Source organism: Zalophus californianus, chromosome 8, assembly GCF_009762305.2.
Source record: "Zalophus californianus isolate mZalCal1 chromosome 8, mZalCal1.pri.v2, whole genome shotgun sequence".
Classification (NCBI taxonomy): Eukaryota; Metazoa; Chordata; class Mammalia; order Carnivora; family Otariidae; genus Zalophus; species Zalophus californianus.
This window is the reverse complement of record NC_045602.1, coordinates 35544510-35570962: the sequence shown is the minus strand read 5'-3', so window position 1 is coordinate 35570962 and position 26453 is coordinate 35544510. Positions and strand designations below refer to the sequence as shown.

At 48.2% G+C, this 26453-nt stretch overlaps 2 protein-coding genes across 6 annotated transcripts in view; both read right to left on the bottom strand.

Moving 5' to 3' along the window:
- Window positions 1-15905, bottom strand: part of NCAPH (non-SMC condensin I complex subunit H) — a 34981-nt gene extending 19076 nt beyond the window's left edge. The window contains exons 1-7 of the mRNA XM_027624010.2: window positions 15185-15905; window positions 10319-10538; window positions 10083-10173; window positions 9317-9409; window positions 8848-8986; window positions 8275-8399; window positions 878-1067 (exon numbers count right to left, since the gene is read on the bottom strand). Coding sequence (XP_027479811.1) covers window positions 878-1067; window positions 8275-8399; window positions 8848-8986; window positions 9317-9409; window positions 10083-10173; window positions 10319-10538; window positions 15185-15203 — 877 coding nt within the window. The 5' untranslated portion in view covers window positions 15204-15905. The remainder of the gene's footprint in view (window positions 1-877; window positions 1068-8274; window positions 8400-8847; window positions 8987-9316; window positions 9410-10082; window positions 10174-10318; window positions 10539-15184) is intronic.
- Window positions 15906-16054: 149 nt separating this feature from the next.
- Window positions 16055-25084, bottom strand: ITPRIPL1 (ITPRIP like 1). Of its 5 annotated transcripts, none has more exons than XM_027622641.2 (3): window positions 23592-25084; window positions 23324-23427; window positions 16056-22785 (listed from the first exon to the last, which is right to left on the bottom strand). In XM_027622641.2, exon 3 carries the CDS (start codon window positions 22487-22489, stop codon window positions 20846-20848), a length of 1644 nt encoding a protein of 547 aa, XP_027478442.1. In that variant the 5' UTR covers window positions 22490-22785; window positions 23324-23427; window positions 23592-25084; the 3' UTR covers window positions 16056-20845. The 5 variants fall into 5 exon arrangements, with proteins under 5 accessions (XP_027478443.1, XP_027478440.1, XP_027478442.1 ...); XM_027622640.2 differs by having other exon boundaries at window positions 16056-22503; XM_027622643.2 differs by having other exon boundaries at window positions 16056-22503; window positions 24146-24164.
- Window positions 25085-26453: the final 1369 nt, after the last annotated feature.

The following is a 26453-nucleotide window of genomic DNA, read 5'->3' as shown; positions in this document are numbered from 1 at the left end:
TAAAAGGGGCTGACAAAAGGACAGGTCCAGGGACGCCTGGAGGGCTCAGTCAGTCAGGCGCTGCCTTCACCTCAGGTCATGATCTCAGGGTCCTGGGATGGAGTCCCGCAAATCTGCTTGCCCCTCTGCCTGCCGCTCCCCCTGCTTGTACTTGCTCTCTCTCTCTGACAAATAAATAAAATCTTTTTTTTTAAAGATTTTATTTATTTATTTGAGAGAGAGAGAATGAGAGATAGAGAGCACAAGAGGGAAGAGGGTCAGAGGGAGAAGCAGACTCCCTGCTGAGCAGGGAGCCCGATGTGGGACGCCCCGGACTCCAGGATCATGACCTGAGCCGAAGGCAGTCGCTTAACCAACTGAGCCACCCAGGCGCCCTAAATAAATAAAATCTTAAAAAAAAAAAAAAAAAAAAAGACAGGTCCAGTCTCAGACCACCGAGGTAGAGTCTGAAAATAACTCACAATGCCCTCTCCTCCTCCGGATGCCCCGGAATGGTTAACAAATAAGAACAAGGCCTCTCTGGCTCAACAAAAGCCTATGAAAGCCCCTTGCCCAAGTCCAGACTCTGACATTCCCAGCGGGCTCTGGGCCCTAAAACGTCACTGTGAGAGCTGGCTGCTAACAGGGGCACGTGAGGGATGTGGCACATATGGACCAAGAGCAGCGGCGAGCATTAGCTACTGCTGTTAGCCTCCATGCCACTGACAGGGACAGAAGGCCGTTTCTCCCAAGGGGACACCCAGTGTGGCATTCCAGAGGAAACTTCTGGGTAATTTAAACAAGCAACATCACGATGGGTGTATTATGGAACCCATGGTTGTACGGAAACTTCTCTGATGACTGAAATGCTCTGGTGAAGCGCATTATGTGTACTCACCTTTTAAATCTGTCATTTCCACCCAGCCTAAATCTGGCAGCTCCAGGGGTTCTTCGGTGGACAGAGTCTGCACGTCAGAAGGAAAGAGCAACTCACTTCTATAGTCGTGGCAGTGGAGGGTCGAGAGAAACACCCCTGCTGTGCTGCACTCGTCAAAGGAGGCTGCTGTCTTCTGAAACATGGGATCGACCTGACCGTACAGACAGAGAGAACCGACAAATTACGGGATGCAGCCAAAGCAAACAAAATCTCATTCACTGGACCCTGCTCATTCACAGCTCTATCTGCTGAACTGAAATATCTCTGCATGTGATCGAAATAGGGGGAGGGCTTTCTAACTGATCAATAAAATCCCATCCTAGCAGATACCAATTGAAAAGGAAGCCTGTGCGTGGTCAGCTGAATAAATGCACAGCGTTCAAGTACACAGTAAGTGGGAACGAGCTGCTACTGTGTCATTCTGTTTATATTCCACATGGACGGTACCCTTCTGCTGGTCTCTTTCTACAAGTCACTGTTTTCCAATGGCTATCCCAGTTGAATGCCATCACCACAAATTCTGTGGACTTAAAAAGCCTGTGTGATGGATCTGTTCACAAGATGCCATTATGACTCTGGGCAGAAATATTTGTACAGATTTGGAGAACACAACCAAGAGATTCAGGGGAAAGACAGGCAGAGTCAGCAGGACTAGATGGATGGGTACAAGATGGGACAGGTTGTAAGAGGAGCAGGAGTGGCACAGCCAGGTGACGGCAATCCCAAAAGCAGACCGGGGCACAGTGCATTAGAACAAGGACAGAGCAAGACACAGGCACGAGTCAGAAGCCACCTGACTCTACCAGCGGCCCTGGGATGGGAAACACATTAGGTATTGGGTTCACAGGTCTCCTTCATTTCTCAGGACATAGCTACTGTGGAGAGAAGGGGCCTCAAGGAGGAAGACAGATGTGGCTTCTGGCTCTTTCCTGGCCCCCTTAGCTCTGAACCTGACCTCTCCAGAACTGAGATTCTCTTCTCGCCTTCACAATAAGCCCGTCTCAGAATCCTTCCAGCCCCAGAGTATCACATACGTCACCTCCACGTTCTCCCTGGCTCCTGACCCTCAGGCAGTCAGTTACACAGCCTGGTGGGTCTCCCTCCCAGCACATCTCTACCATCTACCCCTTCCTTCTTCACCCCTGTTGCCACCAATACAACCCACGCCTGATTTAACCCTTGTCTCTGGTCGCTCCCATTTCCTATCCTAAAAATACTAGTGTTGTTACTCCCATTCCCTTCCTCAAATGCCAACCACAGCACTGGCTTCCCACCTGAAGCCCCACACCCTGAGAGGTCCTGTGTGGGTAGTTAGTGAAAACTCAGCATTTCAAAGAGTCAACACAGAAACTGTAACACTAAAATAAAGCTGAAAACACTAAGGTAACTGTCCTCGCTTTTGTCTAGAATTACATCATGCAATGTGAAAACAATGGTTCTTTCATATAAATTAGATCTCACTGACATTTTTGAGTTATTTGATGGGAAAATGAACTATTGGTGACTGCATAGTTTAGGTAGATGAACCTTTTGTCTTTTTTTTTTTTTTTTTTTTTTTTTAAGTAATCTCTACACCCAGCGCAGGGCTTGAGCTCATGACCCCAAGATCAAGCACTGCATGCTCTACACACTGAGCCAGCCAGGCACCTGGGTAGGTGAACCTTTTGAAACAAGGGTCCACAGCAAGAAGAGAAACATTAAAAGGAGACCCTATATTCCCCACTTCTTTCTTGAAGGTTCTCTCTACCTACCAGCTCTAACTCATTCATTTTATATTATTTTTCTTTATTTTAAAGATTTTATTTATTTGTCGGAGAGAGAGTGTGTGCACAACAAACTGCATGTTTCAGCCTTGTGAGTAAATCCTGGCCTCTAGCCAAACTTGTACACTGTCCAGCTCCTTAAAGAACCAGAACTTTCCTATTTCATGGCCTTTGCTTGTGCCTCTGCCCAGAATCACCTTCCTGGCAAGGTCCATCTGACAAATACCTACCTTGCCTTTAAGGCCCAGTTCAAATTTCACCTCTTTCATAAACTCTGACCTCCACCCACTCTGATTTCCTATAGTATGTGCCTTGAACTTCCTTGCATTGTGCTCTCGTGGTATAAAGAACTGGAGAATAATCAGCTTGGAATCTCCTATGACAGCAAACATTTTGCACACACAGAGCTGTGTCCAAAACAGATCAGCTCATACACAAATAAAAGAATTCTCAACTCGTCTAGACACACCCACAGAACATTTGCTTTCTCATCTCCATGCCATCTCCAAGAGAATACAGGTTCAAGAAACAGTTGAAACTTCAAATTCTTGTTTCTGACAATCCTTTGTTCTTGTTTATCTTCCGAATTGGGCTTTGGGCTATTACAAGTTTATGGCAGCTTACAGAGCAAAAAAAAAAGCTTTCTAGGATTGGGGTACTCAGTGTTTCTTCAAGACTAGTGGTTTCATTTGGCATAACTGTGGCTGACCGCCACAGGATGAGAGGGAGCAGCGCTGCCTGCCCTCTCGTTTTCTCTTTAGAACAATGGGAAAGGCTAGTTAGTACAAGCCTCCTCAGGCTCCCCAGAATTGGGTCTATCTGGTCGGAAAAAAGATGACTGGAAACAGAATTTCCAACCATATTGTTGAACTGACATTTCACTTCAGAACCAGAAGCAGAGGCAAGAATGACAGTGAAATTAATACCCAGATTATCTAAGAAGGAGGAAAAACATGGAGAATTGGGGAGGGGAAAGGAAGGTGGGAGAGAATTAAATGGCTCCCCTTCAGATGTGTACAGATGTATACAACATATTGCCATAGATAAATAGGAATAGATACACCACCACAAAACCCGTATGTGGATGGAACTAGTGTTAACCTGTTTCTACAGTTTAACAAAGTGAAATTCAGAGCATTTTCCCGGGGCCACACAGCTAAGATAGCAGAACCAGGATCTGAAATTTACATCTGCTGCCTTCAAATCTGGTACTGTCCAAGGTCAAGGCTGACATACGGATAAATACAACTCCCTCCCCACAAAGTACCTGCCACCCTTGTTTCCCCCCTCCCTCTCCAGCCTTGGCCTCAGTGTTCCCACCTCCATGCCCATCCACACACAGTCCTCACACCAGCACAGGCTGGAGCCATTAGGCAAGCCCAGAGCAGAACTACCCCATTACTCAGAGTGAACCCGGCAAGTCTCCTCACTCCTAGCCCCCTGCGTGCTCTATCTCTACCAACTACCATCTGCCACGAGGCCACCAGGACTAATCTCATCATTGTCCTTTATTTAGTTTATTTATTAGTCACACATAAAAGACCCAGGGGCCGCCTGGGTGGGTCAGTCGTTAAGCGTCTGCCTTCGGCTCAGGTCATGATCCCAGGGTCCTGGGATGGAGCCCCGCATTGGGCTCCCTGCTCTTCAGGGAGCCTGCTTCTCCCTCTCCCATTCCCCCCTGCTTGTGTTCCTTCTCTTGCTGTGTCTCTCTCTGTCAAATAAATAAATAAAATCTTTAAAAAATAAAAAATAAAAGACCCAGGACCCCCCAGAATTCTACATTTCCCAGGCTCTAAACCTCTTTGGCCCCCATCTCCCTCTCCTAACAATGGATATTTCCCCCCCCAGGACCCTCTAGAAATTCCCTATATTCCCCACTTCTTTCTTGAAGTTTCTCTCCACCTACAAGCTCTAACTCAGTTTATTTTTTGTTCATTTTAAAGCTTTTATTTATTTGTTAGAGAGAAACAGAGCATGCACACAAGCAGGGGGAGTGGCAGGCAGAGAGAAAAGCAGGCTCCCCACTGAGCAAGAAGCCCAATGCAGGGCTCGATCCCAGGACCCTGGGATCATGACCTGAGCTGAAGGCACACACTTAACCGACTGAGCCACCCAGGCACCCCTAACTCATTCATTTTAAGTTGGGGACAATATCATTCTCAAGGAGGTGAAAACTGGTTCTTGGGGGGAGGGTGAAAAAAAATCTTAGAAATTACAATGACTTGTGGTTCTCCAAGCCTCAACCCTACCTGATAAAATCTTATTCCACAACCATTCGTTTCAAGGGCAGGGGGTAGGAAGAAAAGATCTAAAAAGGCCCTGAAGGGAGAAGAAAATGACAAGAGGCTGAGGAGCACTGCTCTAATGGAACCCTGCCTGCCCGAGGACACGGCTTCCACACAGGCCAGCGCTACAGCGCTCCGACCACTGGCCTAGATGTGGGAGAGGGGAGTTCCTTGTTCCTCATCACGACTTCCAGACTAGTCTCCCTCCTAAGTCCTACAACCCTCCGCTTTGAACACGGTAAGGTCAGACCTCACCAGCTTCTGCCCATCTGTGTTTCGCTCACCTTCCAATCCCCAGGTCTTCCCCCTTCTCGGAAGATTTTAATATTAGCTCTTGGCTCACTATTATTCTCCAACTTTATTGCTGTCCAATTTTCAGTGGTTTCATTATCCATATAGCGATCCACCCAACACTCTGGCCTCTCAGTTCCTTGATATCCTCACCTTCAATAGTCTTGAGCTTCATCCTGAAAACCCAGGACTTCAAGAGATCCCAGCATGAATGCCACCCCAGGACTTCAAGAGATCCCTTGGCTGTTCTCTGAACTGAATCAGAACCATGACTACAGCCTCTCCATATGCTCAAACTCCAAGCGCCCCTGGCAACCACCTCCTATCTTTCCAGCCAACACCTTGTCTCAAAGAAGTCTTTGACCCACCATGCCCTACAACGCACTGCTCATATGGCTTTTATGCTGTCTCTCACTCCCCTCTTTTCCTGGCCAAAGTTCCACAGGCAATGATGGTAACCACTCCCTTGCACGTGCTCTTCACTCCGGTGCTCCTTTCTAGCTGTGTACACTGACTCAGCAAAACACAATCCTGCGTTCAATCCCACTTTCTGCTCGCTTCCTGCTCACACCCAACACAGCTAACTAACCATGGCTGCAGAAACACACAAAGTTACGCTGACTGACCTTACTTTAAATCCATCTGCCACGGCCCTCAGGTCAACCCTGAGTGCTGTCTGGCAAGCAAACTATACTTCCCCAGTCCATTCGCTCACCCACCCTCCCACTTTTTTTTCTCTTCAAACCTTTACCTTCCCTCCTCCACACTCAGTCAGTAGATGCTCTGGCTTCCTATTTCAAGGCGGGGCACAACCAGAAGGAAATACGTGGAAGCTCCCACATGTGCACACTCTCGTCCCATCCCTCACCAGCCATGGGTGTCCCTTAGCCAAGCTCTGCTGGTGCTGCCCCTTCCCTTCCCTTCTCACATGCTCAAGGACGCCACTCGAGCAACTCTCCTCTCTTTTCCACTAGACTGTTGCTATCAACAAGTAAACATGCTGTAATCCTCCCATTAAAAAAGCAAAAAACAAGAAAACCCTCTGGACTTTACGTTCCCCTCCATTTGCCACCCATTACTCTGTTCCAATTTACAGCAAAACTCTTCAAAAGACCAGCCCATACTGCCTTCATTCCTCTCTTGCCATGTGATTGCCCCCATTATTATGAAAAATTTCAAGCTTACAAAAGTGCTGAAATAGTAATAAGAACCTCTGTGTAACTTTTACCTAGATTCCCCACTGCATATTAGCTTTCCCTCTCCACCTCCCCACCCCAAACCTTTTTGAAAGTAGATATGCTGACATTTTACCTCTCTGCCAGTTATTAAGCTATTGCCTCTCAGCCCCCAACCTACCTTCCTATCAGCCTCTCTGCGATGCTGGCTCTGGGACCACATCTGGGCTTTGCCAGCAGCTCTCTGGTAGGCTCCACCAATAGGGGGCACTAGAGGGAGACTGCAAGGCTAGAAGGGACTTGCTTCTTTCTGTAGCCTTCCTGTTCCTGTCACCCAACAGGGCTTCTTCAGCCCAGATGCAGCAGGTCCTACCCTACCTGTAGCACTAACTGAGTTCAAATTGCACTTTTTCTCACACTCACAGAACCAGCCTTATCACATGCTCCTCACAGACACCAGCACCAACCAGCATGTCCTCCTCGGAGGTCTGGGTCCTGGGCGCACGAGCCCCTCTAAACTCAGGGACACTAGCGCCAGCCAAGCAGCACCCCTTCCCTGAAGGTCTGAGTTTCAGCTCCATAGGCTCTTCTCCAAGCTGACCAGTGGCCCCAGGCTGCCACTTTGGCATGGCTGATCACTCTCTCCTCCCTGACACTTTCTCATTTGGGTGCCACACTCTCTTGGTTTTCCTACCTACTGGATGTTTGTTCTTTGGCTCTCTGAACTCTTAAGATTGGGGTATCCCAGGGCTCAGTCCTTTTTCCACATACGCTCATTCCCTTGGTGATCAATTCCAGTCTCTTGACCTTAACTGCCATTTACAAATGTGGAGGTAGGAGAAAGGAGTAATCTAGTCCACTGTTGGTGGGACAGTAGGCTGGTACAACCTGTTTTTGAAGGTAATGGAAATTCCATGACTCAATGTTCTTATGGATATAGTCTCAGAAGAGCACAAAGATAATATGTACAAGAACATTCACTGAGATACTGTTTTTAACAGCAACATTTTTTTTTTAAGATTTTATTTATTTATTTGACAGAGAGACGGAGAGAGAGCACAAGGAGGCAGAGTGGCAGGCAGAGGGAGAGGGAGAAGCAGGCTCTCCGCCGAGCAGGGAGCCGGACGTGGGGCTCAATCCCAGGAACCCAGGATCATGACCTGAGCTGAAGGCAGCCGCTTAACCGACTGAGCCACCCAGGTGCCCCGTAACAGCAACATTCTTAAAAAGCTTATACCAACACTGTTGCTTTAAATTAACTATGCTAAAGATAAATGAGGCCTCTGGCTTCCTTTAAGTAGAAATTCCTTAGGACTTGCCAGATCATAAAGCTGTTTAGAGCAAGGACTCTAGAGCCAGGCCACTTAGCTTCAAATCCTAGCTTACTTAACAAGCTGCATCATTTGGGGCAAGTTACTTAACAGCCTTGTACTTCGATAACCTCCTCAGAAAATATAACAAGGATGTTGTGAGGATTAATTGAGGTCACATGGCTCACAGACTTAGGGCAGCACAGGGCGCCCAGTAAATGCACAAAAAATGTTAGCTCTCATCATCTCTGCTGCATGTTCCTGGAAAGAAAATTAATGGTTTAATTGATCAGAGTCCTCGGTAACGTGCCATCTCTTTCTACTCAATCATCCTGAAATATTGTGGGAAAAGCAGGAACTTACACCCTAGAGTCTTAATGTGAAGCTAAGGGAAGATAATGCAGATGCCACTTATGTATTTGACTCCCATGAGGCCCAAGCAGGCACATACCAGTAAGGCAGGTGTGGCCCTGCCAAGTTTCAGCCACTGAGGCTCTGAATTAGTCAGAGACCACACTGCACACAGTTCCTCACCTCACACTTCCGATCGGCTTCAGAGACATTGAGGTTGTTTACATTCTGCTCGATGGTTTTGTAGGAGTGTTTCTTCTTTGGCTTTTGAGCCTTTTGGGTTGTTCCTGTTTCAGTAGCCCTTCCATCTGAATGAAGAAATAAGACTCAGTACTGCAAGGACTGCTTTGGGGCATGTAACTGAACTTACATTAACTCAAAAACTCTAAAGAGCGATCACAACTGAAATGGGCCATTGTCTCAAAGTAACAGGCACATCTCATCTGCAGCTTCAGGAGAAACCTGAAGTATTTGGCTTCTAATACAAGTCAATTGCTAAAGCACCCCCAAACGAGAAATTCTCCACTTGATGCTTACTCAATCTTGCCTAAATAAGATCTAAAAGGTCCTTCTCTTTTCCGAAGAAAAACAATTCTAGGGTCTAAGGATCTTCTCATAAACTATTCTGAAAACATTCATGTCTTCAATCGAATGAGACTATTTCTTACGACTTCCATTCATTCCAGTATACTACCCAAATAACTACCTGCTATGCCCTTAAGAAAGCCCCTTGAATCCAGATCCCAACCCATGTACCTGCATCATGGCTCTCTACTTCTTCTGGAGAGGATGCGTCTTTGCCCAGCCCCCCAAGGACTCTGTAGACATCAGCATGGACCGCATCCACGCGCACTGCATAGATCTTCGTGCTGGCGTCCAGAGTGCCAGCAGCCACCTAGTCCAACAAACAGAGCTCTGCTCACTGGACGCATAAAGAGGAAACGCTGAACAGGCAAAACACAGCAAGCTTCATAAAATATTGACTTGCTCTTAAGAAAAAAATGACAAAGATTCCTCTACAACTGATATGGAATAAACAAAATATAGCAGAAAGCTATCTTCTCCGTATTTCATCAGTTTAGGAAAGAAAGGAAAGAAGCTAATAAAATGTCTCATACAAGGAAGGTTCTCATGTATTTGCAGAATTCAGTGATGGTGCTGTGCTCAATGTTAGAAATAACCATCATTAAATTCAGATGCAAGAGAAGGTGAACAGCCTTCTTACTTTAAAGTTGGTCGGTTCGGTGTCTTTCTGTTTAAGAATCTCTGACATGAAATCAATCAAGTGCAAGCCAAAAGCATTCTTGGTCGTGATTTTCTGCAAACAGAAAAGTGCAGGAAGGTTTGTTATTGACAGCCTAGGCTCATGTAAATAACGCTACTCTAATAGAGGAAGCTACGTTTTTACATAGTAATGGCCCACATCTCACCACATGTATCAATTCCCATAAATACTTGGTGACACGGCCTAATCCATACACGTAGCTCCTTATTCTCAAGAACTAGAGAGTGACAGCACACTCCTTGAGTTTTCACCGTGTGTAGACCCTGTTATAAGCACTGCACACAAAGGGACTCAGTCACCCTCAGAACAACTCTATAAGACAGGGACTATTCACATTCCCATTTTACGGAAGAGGACCTTGCAGCAGAGTGGTCAGGTGACTTGCCAAGGCTAGAGAGCTTGTGAACGGCAGAGACTGGATCCCAACACAGGCTCGCTCCAGAACTCACATTATTAACATTATTAACCCCTAAGCAACACTCCCTTTGCAGATACACTGCAGGTGGCAGGCAACCTGCCAGAAAGAGCACCAAAGACCCATAAAACGCAGTAAAAGCATACTGACAAACATCAGCATTGAGAAGAGTTGCTGGAGAGGAAAAGCACACAATTACCATCAATTGCGTGTTCTCCACATTATCAAGAAGGCTAGACTTCCCTCGTGATCAAGTAGCAAAATCTTCACTGATAATCAGCAGATACTCACATTTTCAGTGGACAGCTTGATACAGGTGGAGTAATGTTCTGTAATCTGTGTGTTTGTAAACTTAGGAACCGTGGCTGAAGTGTCAATATTCCTAAATGAAAACCAAAACCAAAACCTTCTGTCAAGGATCCACTCTAACTTTTCAAAATCCAGACCCAGAACCCACGAGGTATTGTGGAGATGCTGGGCGCCCGTTAGGGCGGCCACCCCGCGGAGGCAGCCCAGGGCACACGCACCTACTGGACGGGGAGGCCAGCAGGTGAGGCGAGTCTGCGCTGAACTGCAGGTCCAGGACTCGCGAGCGCCGCCGCTGCAGCCGCTCCTTTTCGTCATCATTCTGGGGAAAGTCTTCAAGGACGGGGGTGCCAGGAGTATTGAGAGGGGCCTTCCGGGGCAGGGACATGGAGAACACCCGTTCTGAAGGTGAGGAGGCGCTGTGGGGGTGCCCACGGATTTCTGAAGAAAAGCAATTGATTATGGCTGACAGCGAGGGAAGAGAACCCTTGCTCAGGACACCTGCCACGGAATATTTCCTATGTCTAAAGTGGGGCTTGGGGGCTGTCATAGGGTGGAAGTTCACTGCACGTTTTCCACCAAGATCTTTTCCAACTCTAATATTCCTCTATAGTTTAAGTTTCTTTGTCGGGGGATGGGTTTCTGATGCTTCCTTGCCAAATTAATGAGGGGTGCAATGAGGTCAAATTAGGGAAGGACTGAGAATCAATCATTGGATTTAACAACCTAGAGGTTATTGGTGACCTTGACAACAACAGTTTTCCTAGAGTAGCAGAGGCAGGAGAAAGTCAAATGGGCATAGATTCCAGAGAAGAGAACGAACAGAAAGAAGAGAAACTGGAGACAGCAAATGGAGAAAAGGTTTTCAAGGACTTACAGAAAAGGAAGGACAAAATTGGGAGGGAAGCAGTTGAAAGCGAAGTGAGGTTGAGGAATTAATTTTAAGATGGGAAAAACCCCAGCTTGGTAGAAAAATAAAGCAGAGATTTTATTAGTTTCCTATTGCTGCTATAACAAATTACCACAAATGTAGTGGTTTAAACCAATACAAATGTATTCTCTTGCAGTCCTAGAGTCAGTTTAAAATCGAGCTGTCAGCAGGGCTGTGTTCTTTTTGGAGGCTTTAGGAAAGAATCTCTTTCCCTGCCCTTTTCAGCTTCTAGAGGCTGCCTGCTTTCTTCCCATCACTCCAACCTCTTGCTGCTTCTTTTTTTTAAAGATTTTATTTATTTATTTGAGAGAGAGAGAGACAGACAGCAGGAACAGGGGCAGAGGGAGAGGGAGACGCAGACTCCCCACTGAGCAGGGAGCCCGATGTGGGGCTCAATCCCCGGGATCATGACCTGAGCCAAAGGCAGACACTTAACGGACTGAGCCACCCAGTCGCCCCTCAACCTCTTGTTTCTGTCATTACATCACCTTCTCTGACTCTGAACCTCTTGCATCCCTCTTATGAGGGCCACTGTGATTGCACTGGGCCCATCCAGATAATCCAAGATAGTCTCCCCATCTCAAGGTCCTTAACTTAATCATAGCTATAAAGTCCTTTTTACCATCTTAAATACCATATTCACAGGTACCAGGCATCTCTGGCAAGGAGAGGGCATTATTCAGAGATCATACAGAAGGGGAAACGTTGCTGAACAATACACTCAAGCAGGAAAAGGGGCTGCCTTTCCTGAGATCACTGAAAGCCCACCCACAGCAATAGGAAGGAAGCGAGACAACAGAGGTACAGATGCAGGTCAGGGAGCAGATACAATGGTGCGCTTGTGGATGTTCCTTTCGGACTGCTTTTCTTAGTAAAATAAGAAGCCCATCAAAACCAAAAACTGAGTAGCTAAGGGTGAGGGCCGGGGAAGGAGGTACTGGAGATTTGGGGAGAGAAAGGAAGGTATGGAATAGTCATCTAGGAGAAGGTGAGTGGATGAATGAGGGAATAAGCATGACTGCTGGGCAGCTTTAGGGTTCTCTTGAGATCACTGAGTGAGCAGGGGCCAGGGCAGAGTAGGCAGAATTGGAATTAATCAGGGTTGTGATTTTGTCAAGTATAAACAGGCTAGAAGAGGGCAAGGGGTTATGAGTGTATGAAAGGGAGTGATTGTAGTAATGGACCATGGAATGTAAGCTAAGGAAGGAAGGAACAAGGACACAAGAGACATTAGGGCCAGGGAAAAGCAAAGAATATACATCTGCTGGGTCAAAAGATGGAGTTACTGGAGTCAGGGAACAAGAAGGAGTGAGTTGGAAAGACAGGAGTGGTACTGAGAAGTGGGGTTTTTAAAATTGAGATGACAGAGTGGTATAGCTACTGATAATGACGAGGTCTAGGGTGTGACTATGGTAATGAGTGGCTATTGCCTATTTTGGTAGGGCAAGAAATAAGATCACTGGGAGAGAGATGAAGGAACTGAGAGACTTTGGGGGAACATTTCCAGATTTAAGAATCAAAAGGCTTGGCTTCAAACCCCAGGTCCATCGCTTACTAACTGGAGAATTTTTTTTTTTTTTTTTTTTACAGTAAACTCTACACCCAGTGTGGGGCTTGAACTCATGATTCTGAGTTCAAGAGTCGCATGCTCTACAGACTGAGCAGCCAGCCAGGCACCCCAGTAGCTGGAGAAATTTTAAGCAAGTAAATGCTCTAAGCATTTGCTCATTCTCCTCCAAATGGAAATAAGAAAGCGTGTCTCAGCTGGTTCTGAATTGGTGATAAGAAAAAAAAAAACACAATGTAACACATATTTTATAGGAACACATTAAAAATAAAGGGAACTAAGGGCACCTGGATGGCTCAGTTAGTTAAGTGTCTGACTGTGGCTCAGGTCATGATCTTGGGGGTCCTGGGATCAAGCCGGAGTTGGGCTCCGCACTCAGCAGGGAGTCTGCTTGTCACTCTCCCTCTCCCCGTACCCCTCCCCCCCATGCTCTATCTCTCTCATAAATAAAATCTTAAAAAAATAATAAAGTGATCACAATAAACACTAAACGGTTGCCCGTGTAAGGGGTAGGGAACAAAAGTGGTGTATAGGGATAAAAGGAAATAAAAAAAAAAATACAAGGAAGAACTTCACGTGTTCACCTGATAGCTCCCCATAAGCTCAAGAGTATGGCTAACATACCTCTCAGCTGAGGTCAAAATAAAAGAAAAAGAAAGAATGGAAAGGAAGGAGGCAAGAGACATTTTTAGAGACTGAATCAAGAGGACTTGTTACTATCTGGGTGAAGGCACTTCAAGAGGAGGGGAGCTGGACCTTGAGAGGAGACTTTAACAGAAACAGGAAGCACTGAAGGAGGAACTTGTCTAAGAGGAAAACTCAAGAGGGGATCAGAGGCCATGCTTCAATTCTTGGAATATTCTTTCTCTCACTTCTCTCATTCAGATGGTTACTGAGCTCAAAGACACTTTCTACATCTACTTCCTTCTCTCCCATTCATTTTTCAACCCCCTATGGTCTGGCTATCATCCCCACCACTTTATGAAAACTATCTTGACACAATCACCTACAACCTCCATGTTGCCAAACCCACTGGCTACTTTTCAGGCCTCATCTCTCTTGAGATTCAGCAGCATCTGAAACAGATGACAACCCCTTCAAGTGCTTCTTGAAACACCCCTGGCTTCTATGACACCACTCTCTTCTGAGAGAGTTTTCAGGCTCTCCCTTCTCTGTCTAGCTCCTAAATGTTGGTCCTGAGTGTCTTCTCTACAGGTTCTTCCTAGGGATCTCACCTGTTCCCATGGTTTTATGATCTATATGATGACGATGTCCAAATTTATTTTGAGTCTGTGGACCACTTCCCTGAGTGGCCCGTATCACTCTCTGAGTGTCAAACTCTTATCCAAGTGTTTACTGACCCCTTCACCTGTCTCTTGCCTAAGTCATTTACCATGTCCAAAACAGAACTCTAAATTTTCAAACTTTTTACCAAGACCAAGGCCCTGCCTACCTCAGCAGCCTCACTCACTGTTCAGTCATGATGTCCTAGTTCTAGCCCAAGCCAGGCTCTTTCCTGCTTGCCCCTCCCTTTTTTTAAGATTTTATTTATTTGACAGAGAGAGACACAGTGAGAGAGGAAACACAAGCAGGGGGAGTGGGAGACGGAGAAGCAGGCTTCCCGCCGAGCAGAGAGCAGGGATATGGGGCTCAATCCCAGGACCCTGGGACCATGACCTGAGGCGAAGGCAGTCTTAACGACTGAGCCACCCAGGCGCCCCCTGCTTACCCTTTTTTTGCACTTGCTCCTTCTGCCTAGAACACGTTCCCCAGTCTGCTCTAAGATCTTCCTTGAATCCTCAACCTGAAGGGGCCCCTCCCCTCACTCTGCTGTTCTCAATTAGGGCATTCAGCCTCATCTGTAATTATTTCATTTGTTTACGGTTTCTCCAACTAGAATACAAGCTCCAAGTGATGCCTGGGTGGCTCAGTCGGTTAAGCGTCTGTCTTCGGCTCAGGACGTGATCCCAGGGTCCTCGGATCAAGTCCCACATCGGGCTCCTTGCTCAGTGGGGAGCCTGCTTCTCCCTCTCCTTCCCGCTCATGCTCTCTAATAAATAAATAAAATCTTAAAAAAAATAAAATACAAGCTCCAAAAGGCTGGATCTTGTCTGTTTTGTTCTTTACAGTATCTCTGCACCTGACAGTGGGTTTGACCCAAAGGGAGAGCTCAATGCTTGTTGAATGACTGTACAAAGAAGCGCACGCGTGTTAAGCATTCTGCAGTAAGCACAACGCTTTCTTGGCCCTGAACTAACATGCATCCCAGGAAAACCACCTTTCAAGGGAGAGACATCCCGCACGGTGCAGGAGCCCACGAGAAAGGGACTGAAGAGGGGGGATCGCCCCACGCGCACTCCCGACGCCGACCCAAGCCGCGTCCTGATTGGCGGGGCACACCACCCCCTCCCCGCCTCCCGCCTCTTCCTCCCTGCGCCTTTCCTCCCCCTTGGCCAGCGGAGCGCAAGGCCAACAACTAGGCCGAAAATATCCGTACCCCCGCTCAGGTCCGCCCGCCGACCCTGCCCGCCCCGAGCACCGCTTCACGCCGACGCCTTCCCGCGGCGCCACCCACCCACCCAGCCTCACCTGGGCAGGGAGGTCCCATTTTGCCCTCCTTCTCCGGAGCTGGTTTTTAAATTGCGCGCCGAGAAGCCTTAGCGCCTTAACGGCCGCGGTGACGTCAGTCGTGGGCGGGGCCAGAGGCGCGCCTGCGCAGCTGCCCCAGTCCTCCGTTTGTAAAGGGACGTCCGGAGCTGTGCTGGTGTGTGCTGTGTGGAATCGCTGGCTTCCCGCTCTGCTCCTGTGGGTAGACTGTAGAGATCTATGGACCACTGACCCCCGCCTCCTTTCGAGCGTTAGACGTGGAACTGGGCGCTAAGGACTCCGCATGGAGCAGGACGGGAGTCGGCTCTGCTTTCACGCAATTTACTTTCTAATGGGAGGGAGGGCAGGTTTCTAGGAAACAAGGTTAATTTCCCATAGCGACCTGTTCTGTAAGGGCAGAGGTAGAAGTGGAGGTAGAAAGTGAGGGATGGGGTGTGGGACGGAGGTGAGAAGGAGCCAACAGCACAATGAACATTCCAGGCAGGCGAAGGACAGGTGCAAAATGTTTTATGTACATTTTTAAATAAAGGCCATCGTTTTTATTCAGATTCTTGTGAAGAGCTTCCTGGATATCTGCTCCCCCCCCCCGACACACACACACACACCTCACCCCCACATATCCCACCACACCAAAGAAAAGCTTAGGGTGAGAAATGAGATGGACATAATTTGCCACCTCTCCATTCTGCTTCATCTGATCCCAAGAATTGTTTTTTATTTTATTTTATTTTATTTTATTTTATTTTATTATTTGAGAGAGAGGGAAGGGAGAGCACAGAGGGAGAGTGAGAGGAAGAAGCAGACTCCCCGCTGAGCAAGGAGCCCAAGGCAAGCCTCATTCCCAGGACCCCAGGATCATACGCCATGCCGAAGGGAGACGCTCAATCGACTGAGCCACCCAGGCGCCCCCTGCCCAACCAAGAGTTGTATTGTGGGAGGAAATGCCAGGGCAATTCCCCCAAATATCCCTAGAACGTCCTATCATTTCTTATAACACACATCAGGTATTTTATGCAGTGTTTCCCCTGAAGGGTGCTATTGGCATTCAGGGTGAAACAATTCTTGACATGTGGGGCTCTTTGTAGGACACCATTTGTCCACTAAATGCCATCAATGCCTCTCAGTCATTTTGGCAACCTAAAAGTGCTACCCTTTGTTGAAAACCATTTTTTTTAAGCCTATTTGCTTTTGCACAAACTTGTTCTCCCAGTGACCACCATCAAATCTTTAGCATAAGGCAGCGTGGAATCGAGAAAAGAAAGCAGGTTTACAGCATTTTTCATCTCAGTGAATTCTACCAGCCACCCAGGAACCCAAATCAGCACCCAGGAGCCATCCTGGATGCCTCATTCTCCACACACAATCTATTGTTGAGCTCTTTTCACTTCCTAAGAATCTCAACCCTGCATCTCTTTTTCACCCATATTACCTTCTTGCAGCCCCACACCTGCTCTGACCCCCTTCTTATTGGGCCCTTGTATGGTAGTTGATAAGTACCAATCTGACTTGTTCCTTCCAAAGTCTCAAACCATTCCAAAGTTCCATTGCTCTGGGAACTTCTAAAGTGATCTGGGAGGCCCTGCAGGGTCTGGGCCCTGCAGCCTCTCTGACCTCATCTTGCACCTTGCCTCCCTTGCTCCCTGCCCTCCGGTCACTTGGGCCTTCTTTCAGACTCGCTCTCATCCTGCCCACTCCCGCCACAGGCCTCTGCACATCCTCTCCTCATCCCCATCTTCGCCCAGTTCGCTTCCGTCACGTTTCAGCTCACATCACTTCCTCAGGGAGGCCTTCCCTGATACACTCAAGTGTCCTTACTGGAGGTTTTAGTGGGACTTGGCACTGTTGAAATTTTACATCCACTGGGATGACTATTTCACGTCTAGCTCCTCCATAGATTGTCAACTGCATGAGGATGAAGCCGTGTTTTGCTCGCCATTGATTTCCCAGGGCCCAGTGCTAGCCCCGTACACAGCAAGTACTAAATATGTATTGCATGAGTGAAGTCGGAAGACAAGTTTAAATCCCAGGTTGGGCATCTGAACCTCTCTGGGCCGCCTTTTCTTCTCCGTTTATAAAACAGTCACGATAATACCCCTTCACTGGGCTCTATGAGGAATTAGGTAACAGATTAAACTCTTGTGGGGCCATTGGCTCGGTGTACACTGGGGTCCCTGTTATCTCACTTGCCTTCTCTGCGCTGAGTGCATTTGAGGAGAGTGGTTGTGATCCTCTGCACCGACGAGGAGCAGTGTGGGTTGGGAGGGTGGGAGGTGGCACTGAATCAGAAACCCCTGAAGAACTGGCTTGGAAGTCCCTGCAGAGGAAGACTGCTGGGTGACCCATCTGGTGAGGCATGAGGCTGTTTGGTGGTTACAACGGCTCCTCGTGAGCTGACTGCTTAGGGCTCCCTGTGCTGGGACAAAACCAGCTCCACCCCCTGCAGGCGGCTCATTCACCACGCGCTCTGAATGCTGTCTTTGTTTTTTGGGGGGTTAGTTCTGTGGGGGGTGCCAAAAAATTGAATGATTTATCAGTGGTATTAGTGGTATGCAGCACTCAATTCCTCTGTACAAAAACTAAAGTAGCGAGCCACTCCCCCACTCCTTGTCGTCCAGAAAAGCCGGAGCCGTTCCCTTTCCCCATTTCACTCCTCACCAAGATTCTACTTCCCCAAAATGAATGGCAAACAGCTTTAGTTTAGGTGAGGAGCAGTACTGTTATCAGTTGGCTACCTGAACAAACTTCTGGATTCAAATTTTCCCAGATCTTCCAGCCTGCAGGTGGCTTCTATCATAATGTAGTTCATGATATAAACCATTGAGCCACTGGGGGCCAACAGGCATGTAGTTCAAATGGCTTTACATTCATTTTGGCCTCTGAGCAAATGCCTTTAATTTTTGTATGTGATACGAAATTCCTGACCTAAAGACTGGGCTACAGACCAACAATTTCTGTCTTCTAGAATTTCTTTTTTTTTCTTTTTTTAGATTTTATTTATTTGACAGAGAGAGATAGCCAGAGAAGGAACACAAGCAGGGGGAGAAGAGAGGGAGAAGCAGGCTCCCGCCGAGCAGGGAGCCCAATGCAGGGCTCGATCCCAGGACCTGGGATCACAACCTCGGCCAAAGGCAGACGCTTAACGACTGAGCCACCCAGGCACCCGTCTTCTAGAATTTCTAAACGACATACCGCCTTTATCTTAAAATTAATATAGTGCTTTTCGCTTTTCAAAGCATGTTAACCCCTATGTCTTGATATTCCCAAGACCATGCTGGAAGGTTGTGAGGACAGGTACTTTCTTCCAGGCTCTGCCTTTTACTAGCTATGTGACCTTGGAGGAAGTGGTGTACCGTTTCTGTGCCTCGGCTTCCTCATAGGAAAAAGGGAAGGGATAAAGTACCCACTTCATGGAGTTATGGTGTGAGGATTAAATGAGTTACCAGATGTGAAGCATTTAGGACCATTGGCAATGCTCGATGAACGCGAAGTATTCCCATTACAATAACTGCTGTTATATCCTGGGTGCCAGCCAGGAATTGTTTTAGAATAAAGCTCAGCTTCCTAAATTATCTGGAGAAGTTTCCCCTTTCATTGTAAGAGTACTCCCAGAGCACAACAGCTCTGTTCTTTCCATTACTACTTGTTTTTTCTATACTCTTTCTTACACCCTCGGCCGCACCCAGGCTTCGCTGACTATTCCCTTTGTAGTCTTCTGCCCACTCCTGTTTTCTTACCTCTTACTAGACTAGAAACCTCAGAGTGCTAGAACATAATACTGCCTTTCTACTTGACAGATTTATGCCTTCTACAGTTATGCATGGTTTTTTTTGTAGCCACTAAGATCTTTTAAATTGGCTAATATTTTGGTTTGGGCACCATGAGAATGAATAACTTAGATGTTCCTTGACATTCTGAATTATTCTTTCCTGGCTCCTGGCCATGCCACTGGGAAACCTCCGGGCAGACTGGTTCAAGGTGCATTAAGAAATACCAGGATGTACTGGATGAAGCTGTCAGGGTAACAGGAACATCTGGGGATAGGCACGTGAGAATGCTGATCTTCTGTGGGTGTTATTACATCGATTCCAACTGACACACAAAATAGAGTCCTTTATTGATTTGGAACTAAAACATCAGCAAATTATTTTCTAAACAAAAAGAATATAGATGTTTATAAAACATCAAAATCCCACTGGCATGGAACCAACCATCACTGCATCTTAACTTGAAAGCAGTACCTGGCAGGTATCAGCAGACAACATGGGAACACAACCATTACTGTGCAGTTGGAGTCTCAAATATTGACTGGCATCAACTCCTGGGACATAAATTTGTAATTTATTTTTGCTGTGGGGAGGGTGTGGATACAACCAAAGCCCACAAGGCCACCATCTAAACCCCCCTGCGACTGAGTTAAATGTGGGGCCAGGTTCTCGTCCCCAGATCTTCCTGGCATGCAGGGCAGGAACAGCATTGTTTTTCCAAAACAACCACACCCACAGCTATAGTCACTTTTCTTAAGCCTCCTCATCAGGATGCCCAGGATTTTGAAAGAAGGGAAAAATCCACCAATCCTATCTCCAGAATCACAACTCTTTTAGAGCTGAACTGCTCCACAGTCTCTTCCTGTCTGACCCTGGCAACAGGCCTGGATTGTGATGGCCCCACTTTGCAAAACCACAAACATAGTTCAAAAAATCCCTTTGTCATCTTTGAAAAGAATACAAAGGCAATAACAGACTGAGAAAAAGCACAGCCACGCATGGTGGCTAAACCTTCTTTTCATTTGACAAACAAGTGGCTCCCTTTAGAAACGGTAATTGTTCATCTGAGAAACCACCCCCCCCGCAACGTTGCTTCCAGGCACAAGAAGCTCGTTAGACACTATTTCATTAATTTTAGTAAATACATTATCTCGATTATGAAACATCACCATTGACTTCATATTTGTGAATCAATGCTAATGAACTGCTTGGGTAGTATTGGAGTTTTCTTTCAGATGCATAAAAAGAGCTATATTATGTTCTATTTCATATACTATAGGAAAATAGGGCTAAATTGAGAAAATGGAACATAAACATCTTGGATATATCTTCAAACAGAGAAGGTCTGAAAAATTAGATCCTAAAGTACGAGACGTTACCTTCACAGTATTTAGGATAAAATGCTTGGTGCTATCAGCTTGGATGTGAATTAAGCTAACAATTCAACAAGGAAACCAGTTTACAAGGAATGTGCTCAGAGTCATTCACAAAAAGGAATAAGCTGGAATGGAGGTATTCTCTGGTTCTCTTTCACTTCCAGTGTTGATACAGAACACAAATACCTCACAGCCCCCATCTGGTCTCAACTCTAGCTGTGAGATCGCCCCCTAACATCCGTTTCCCTGGGCCCTCTTTGGGTCATGCAAAAAGTCAGGAGAAGAAAACCTCAGAAGGCACACCCTAGATTAGGCCCTATAGGTTGGACCCCATCCTGATGAGCACTTCAGGTGCTCCTTAAAGTGTCTTATCTATCACAGCCCCCCCCCCCCCCACTGGCAAGGTGAGGGTCACACATACCACTGATGTGTCTGAAAAAGTAAACTGTCCGGCAGCCTGAGGAATCAGAAATACCTTCTCCCCCTTTTTAATGGCCTTTACATTAATGTGCCCCAGCCAACGGGGCACAGGGTAGGGTTTTCACTTGGGTCAGAAGGTGGTGGAATTCTTCCACTGCCTGCGAGTGCGCCGTGGGGTTTAGCACCAGGTGTTGGAAGAGATTGACGGGCTCAGCATTCCGAAATGTCTTGGGGATCGGGATGGTCAGGGGCAGGAAGGTGTTACCAATGAGGAAATGGTGGAGGGACCTCTGCTGGAGGCCGCGGCCCAAGAACCAAAGGACGTCCTGGAGCCGCTGGGAGAGCATGCTGTGCTGCCAGTCCGTTAGAGGCAGCCGCAGCAACAGGTGCATGAGGGCTGTTTTGAAGTGGTAAGAGGTGAGGACAGGACGGGATGCTCCCTGGGGTAAGCTCTGAAGGTCCCGGAGACTTAAGATGATCTGGAGGCACTTGAGGTGACAGGTGTTCTCTGGAGCAAAACGCCCTACCAGCTTCAGGAACAAGTGTTCACAGGCTGCAAAGGACTCGGGCCAGTCCACGCTGGTGAGCTGTTCCTGGTCAGGAGCCTGACTCACCAGATAGACCAAGGTGTCTTCCCGTTGCACCCCCAGGACCAAGCGGATCGAGAGAAAGCGGCCTGAGCGGTAGTCCAGCCTGAGCTTGCAGGAGGTGGTAGACGGTGGGAGGCTGAGCTGAAAGTCATACTTGTGGGCCACAAGGGCCCAGGCATTGCCCACCATGTTCCGAAACCACTGTACCGTCTTGCACACGTCCAGGTGGGAGCCGGTGCAGAGAGCCACCTTGATGGAGCTGCTACACTTGCTCAAGATGGCCGAGTGATCCCTGTGGTGGTGCACCAGGCACAGCACGTCCCCCAGAAGCTTCTCACGCTTGCACACGCATTCCGACTCCACCAGCACACAGCCACAGCGGCGGCCTAGGGCCGGATCCCTCATCTCCAGCACAAACATAGTGCCCTGCGGGGGAACAATGGGCACCAGAATATCAAATTTCTGGGTCTCGTGGAGGGTTCCCCATTTCTCAAAGGCAGCCCCAATGCCCAGGCAGTCCTCCAGCTGTGGGTGAGCCTCCCGGCGGCTGAGCACCCGACAGGCCTCAATGAGGTCGTCCACGAAGCTCTCCACGAACTCGCAGGTGCAGGGCAGATCACGGGTGACATTCTGGACAGAGTGTTTGTAAAAGGATTCCAGGGCCTCCCTCGAGGGGAAGTCAGTAAGCCAGTTGTAGGAGGTGACAGGCACAACACGGACTTCCTCCTCCTCCTCATCGCTGCTGGAATCAAAGGCCGGCTCATGCTGCATGTTCTGTCGCAGGAGCTCAAAGATGAGAAAAAGGCAAAAGAGGCCAGCATTCCACAGGTTTCCCAGCATCCAGTTCAGTGGCCCCTCCTGGCCACCAGCCTGGAACGGCCAGCCCATGTCTTTCTTCCCTAGCACTAACTGATCACTGGATGTGTCTCCTCTCCAGAAGTTCTCTGCCTTCTGCTTCTGCTCAGCTGCTCGCTTTCTCTCTTCAAACTCTATCTCCAACTGGCGCATCTCCTCGCTCATCCGCTTCTCCAGCTGCCTACTTCTGGCTAGTGTGTCCAGGTCCATGCGGTCACTGACCATCAGGGGGTGGTGAACAACATACATCACTGCCAGGAACACAAGGCTTATCACAGCCATGGAGGCCTCTGCATCTGGAGAAGTAGGAGGGTGGGAGTCAGTGGTGATCTTCAGGATTCATTTTTTCTCCAGTGCATATCCCCCAGAGCCCTGGAACCCCAAATCCTGGAAGTTAACTACTCAGGAGAAACAGGAAGCTCACAGAGCTGGGGTTGTACAGAGCAAGGGTCTGCCCAGGAGGTGGTTTGGGAGAAAGGGGGTCAGCAGGATGTGCCACTCAGTCTTTCTGCTTTCCTTCCACATGGTGTGGGTGGTATTTAGGCTTCCAGAGTATGGACATAGCACTGTTTTCATTCCTGTGTAGGAGGGGGAGGGGGACCCTTGTGGTAGGGTGGCCTCACCCGACTCATCAGTCCACCATGGGCACCAGGTGTGCCCTGCTGATCCCAGAGGCTCCCTTCCAGCGGCAGAAAGCACTGATCTGCCTGGGGGACACCTTTCCTCTGGCCAGGCAGCCAGCCCCAAACCCCAGCTATGGCATCCCACTTCCCCTGTGACTTCACAATCCTCATTCCGCTCACCCTGTGTCATCAGACCACTCAGTCTCTCCTCCCTCGTGCCAGTGGGGCAACTCCCAGTGGGTGCCAGGGAGGCACAGCGCCACCAGCCTGCTCGCGCTGCTTCCCGCTACGCTCTCTTAGGTCCTAAGGCTGGAAGCCCCATCGACGGGCCAGGCACATAGGCAGGCACGCCTCCACCTCTCAGCCCAGGAGAGTTCCCGAAGAACCAAGGGCCCAAAGCCACCTGACAGCCGTAGTAGTCGGATCCTCTGCCTCCCCACCCACCACGAGGCCGGAAGCTTCTCGCAGTCACCCCACAAGTTACCGGGCTTACCGAGATTATGAAGGACTATGCCGTGTGGACGCTGAAGCCAGGTGGGGGACTCTCCTCCCTTTAAAATTTGGCCTTGCTTAGTCTCACCGCCTGCTCCAGGAGCCCTGTTAAAATTTACAAGGTACCTAGCGGCTGTGGCTCAAAGCAGGGTGCCCCCCTCCCGCTCCCGCCATTCAAAACTTGCCCAAATTCCACGCCCAGAGATCTGAACTCTCATCCGCCTTCCCTCTCGGGGGTTTCTCCCGGGACCTGGGGCCAGGTTACTCACCGTCGGTGTTAGCTGGAACACGGTCTTAACGAGACAGCGCGGCCTGACTGCCCCCGCCTTTTCGCTGGCGGGGTGGGGGCTCTGGGTGCCTCGCCGGGGCCGCCTGGGGGAGTGGCCCCGCTCCCCACTCCCGAGGAACGCACCATCTCGTCGGAGGGTCCGAGGGTCCCAGGATCTGTGCGCGGCCCGCCCGGGACACCCCCACCGCGCCGCGCGCCGCTCCGAGGGCGCCAGCCCCGCACGGCGGCTCCCGCCGTCCAGGCTCCGCCCCGCCCAAGCTCCTCCCAGCCCAACCCCGCCGCCGAGCGCGCCGCGGGAGCGCCGCCCTGGGGCCCCGGTGGCCCGGGTCGCGTAGACGCGCCTTCGGTGCGCCGCCCAGGCTCCCGCGGGGTCGTGTGCAGAACGGAGGGGCTGCAGCCCCGGACTCGCAGCGGAGGGAGGCTCGCATGCCGCAGCTGCTCGGCCTCCCGGCGGTGGCGCCAAGGGCAACTGCAGTGCTGGCAGCCGGCTTCACGCAGCTCGGTGCACCGAGGCGGGGAATGCACCGTACTTACACAGTGACGAGGATGATGGCATAACTAGGAATTGACGGGGGCAGGGGGGCGTCATTCCCGGTCCGGGCGGGTCCTGCGCAAAATGTCACAGGAGCTGAGGTGTGTGTCGACAGCGTCCGTATTGTGCCTCATCCCCAGCCCCCGCCCAGACTCAGGTGTCTTTCCCCACCTCCTTCCTATATCAAGTGGCTGTCGTGAAAGGCCAGACGGCACGCGAAGACCTGGCTTGAGGCCTTACTTCTCACTCACTAGCTGTACGGAGTAAGAATCCTAAACCTCCCGGCTAGCTCTGCTGATGAGATGGGCGTATAAAGGAAAACTTTATGAAGTGTGGAGACTGGACAAGCCTTATGATCCACTAAGATATCCCCACAGAAGGGGCTTCCCGGAAAGGATCTTCAGAGCATCAGAAAGAGCCCCCAGCCCTCCTGTCCTGTGTCAGCTAACAGAGGAGAAAAGGAAGTGCAATCTTTTCATACTTACTAGCTAAAGTCCTTCTGCTGAAAGACAAGTTTCAGCCCTCCTTATCCGGTGGCAATGTAGAGGGGTCCCAAACAATGTGGACAGTGCTTCCAAAAATGCTGACTTATTTCACTGTGGAGGGGGAAAGACTGTCTTCTGACTGTCCATGACTGAAGTTCCAAAGTTTTTTTTATAAACTTTGGAGCTACTACCACTAAGCATTAGCAAAATCACACGGTGACAATGAAATCCTCTTTATTTCCTAGCTTATGACAATGTTGGGATAAAAAAATACATTTCAGAGTGTGCAAACAATGGTGTTGAAAGCCATGTGTTTAGGGGCCCCTGTGTGCTCAGCTGGTTAAGCGTCCACCTTCAGCTTAGGTCATGATCTCCAGGTCCTGGGATCAGCCTGCGATGGGCTCCCAGCTCAGTGGGGAGTCTGCTTCTCCTTCTCCCTCTGCCTCTCCCCCTGTTCATGCTCTCTCTCTGTATCTTTTTGTTTCAAATGAATAAATAAAATCTTAAAAAAAATAAAACCATGTGTTTAAAGGTGTGTGTTCAAATAAGGGTTTGTATTAAAAGTGATTGTCGTGTTAGAAGACATTTGCTAGCTCGTGCTCATGAAGTTGGTTTCTATAGCAAATAGACTCCAAGCTAGAGAACTATAATCCATGTAAATATCACACTTAAATCAACAAGAAGCCCTCTGGCAATGAACATTTCTTGGCCTGTTTTTGGTGATTTATCTGCTTTGGCGTGATGGCAAGTGATTGTTGGCTTAGTGGGATTAAAAGAAAACCGAGTCATTTGGATACCCTGGCCTTCATGCTGATGGGTGATTGTACAAAAATGACATGAGCAAACTGTAGCAGTGGCCACTCATTTAACAACTGAATTCCACTGTGGTGGGATTTACCCTTGTCAAGCAAGGAAACATGGTAGTCCCCCCCCCCAAATAATTTTATTTTTATCACTAAAAAATAAGTACAGAGAAAGCAAGTACCTTCACAATCTATGTACAATTCTGCCTCTTGGCCCACAAAACCTAAAATGTGTTTAAGACTACTAGTGTTTATTGGGGCACCTGGCTGGCTCAGTCAGAGGAGAAAGTGACTCTTGATCTCAGGATTGTGAGTTTGAGCCCCACATTGCATGTAGGTAGAGATTACTTAAAGAAAAAAAAAAGACAATTAGTGTTTCGGTGAGAACAGTTGCTCAAAGACTTGAAAACACTGGGAGAAATATCAGTAATCAATCTAAAAACAAGTCACATGATTCTAAGTGATTTTCCTTGGTTTGATAAATCAGTAAATGTTACTAATACTGCTCAGTTGTTGCTGTTTATTCAGGAAGCCAAAGTAGAGTTTGCAATTACTGAAGAATTAGACTTTATGAATAGTCTGCATGGGACAACTAGAGGCAAGAATATTTAAAAAGAAGCTGAGAAAACATTAGTTCAGTACAACCTGACATGGAATCTGCTAATACATGTTACCACCGATGGTAATAAAAATATATGTGGAGCAGAAAAAGGCTTAGATAGGCAAATTTACAAAGCTTGTGAAAGTTTCAGGTGTTTAAAGCCTATAGTTATTCATCTTATTATTCACAGGCAGATACTTTGTGGAAAATATTTGAATCTGTTATGTATTCGTGAACCAGTAATGTCAATGGTGATGAACTTTGTTCATTCTCACAGCCTTAAAAATAGTCAGTTCTGGGAATTTTCATCAGAAATAGACACTGAATATTTTGACTTGCCCTACCATCATTATCAGTTTGCAATCTTTTTGAGCTTGGGGCTGAGATTAAAATTTTTCTAAACAAGGACTGCCCTCAACTA

Excerpts from the sequence above, each read along its gene's own strand:
- ITPRIPL1 (XM_027622639.2), bottom strand. The coding sequence starts at position 23,020 with ATGACACAGGGTGAGCGGAATGAGGATTGTGAAGTCACAGGGGAAGTG. Across the intron at positions 22,504-22,830 it reads ATGGTGGACTGATGAGTCGG|ATGCAGAGGCCTCCATGGCT; the intron begins GTGAGGCCACCC and ends CTACTTCTCCAG.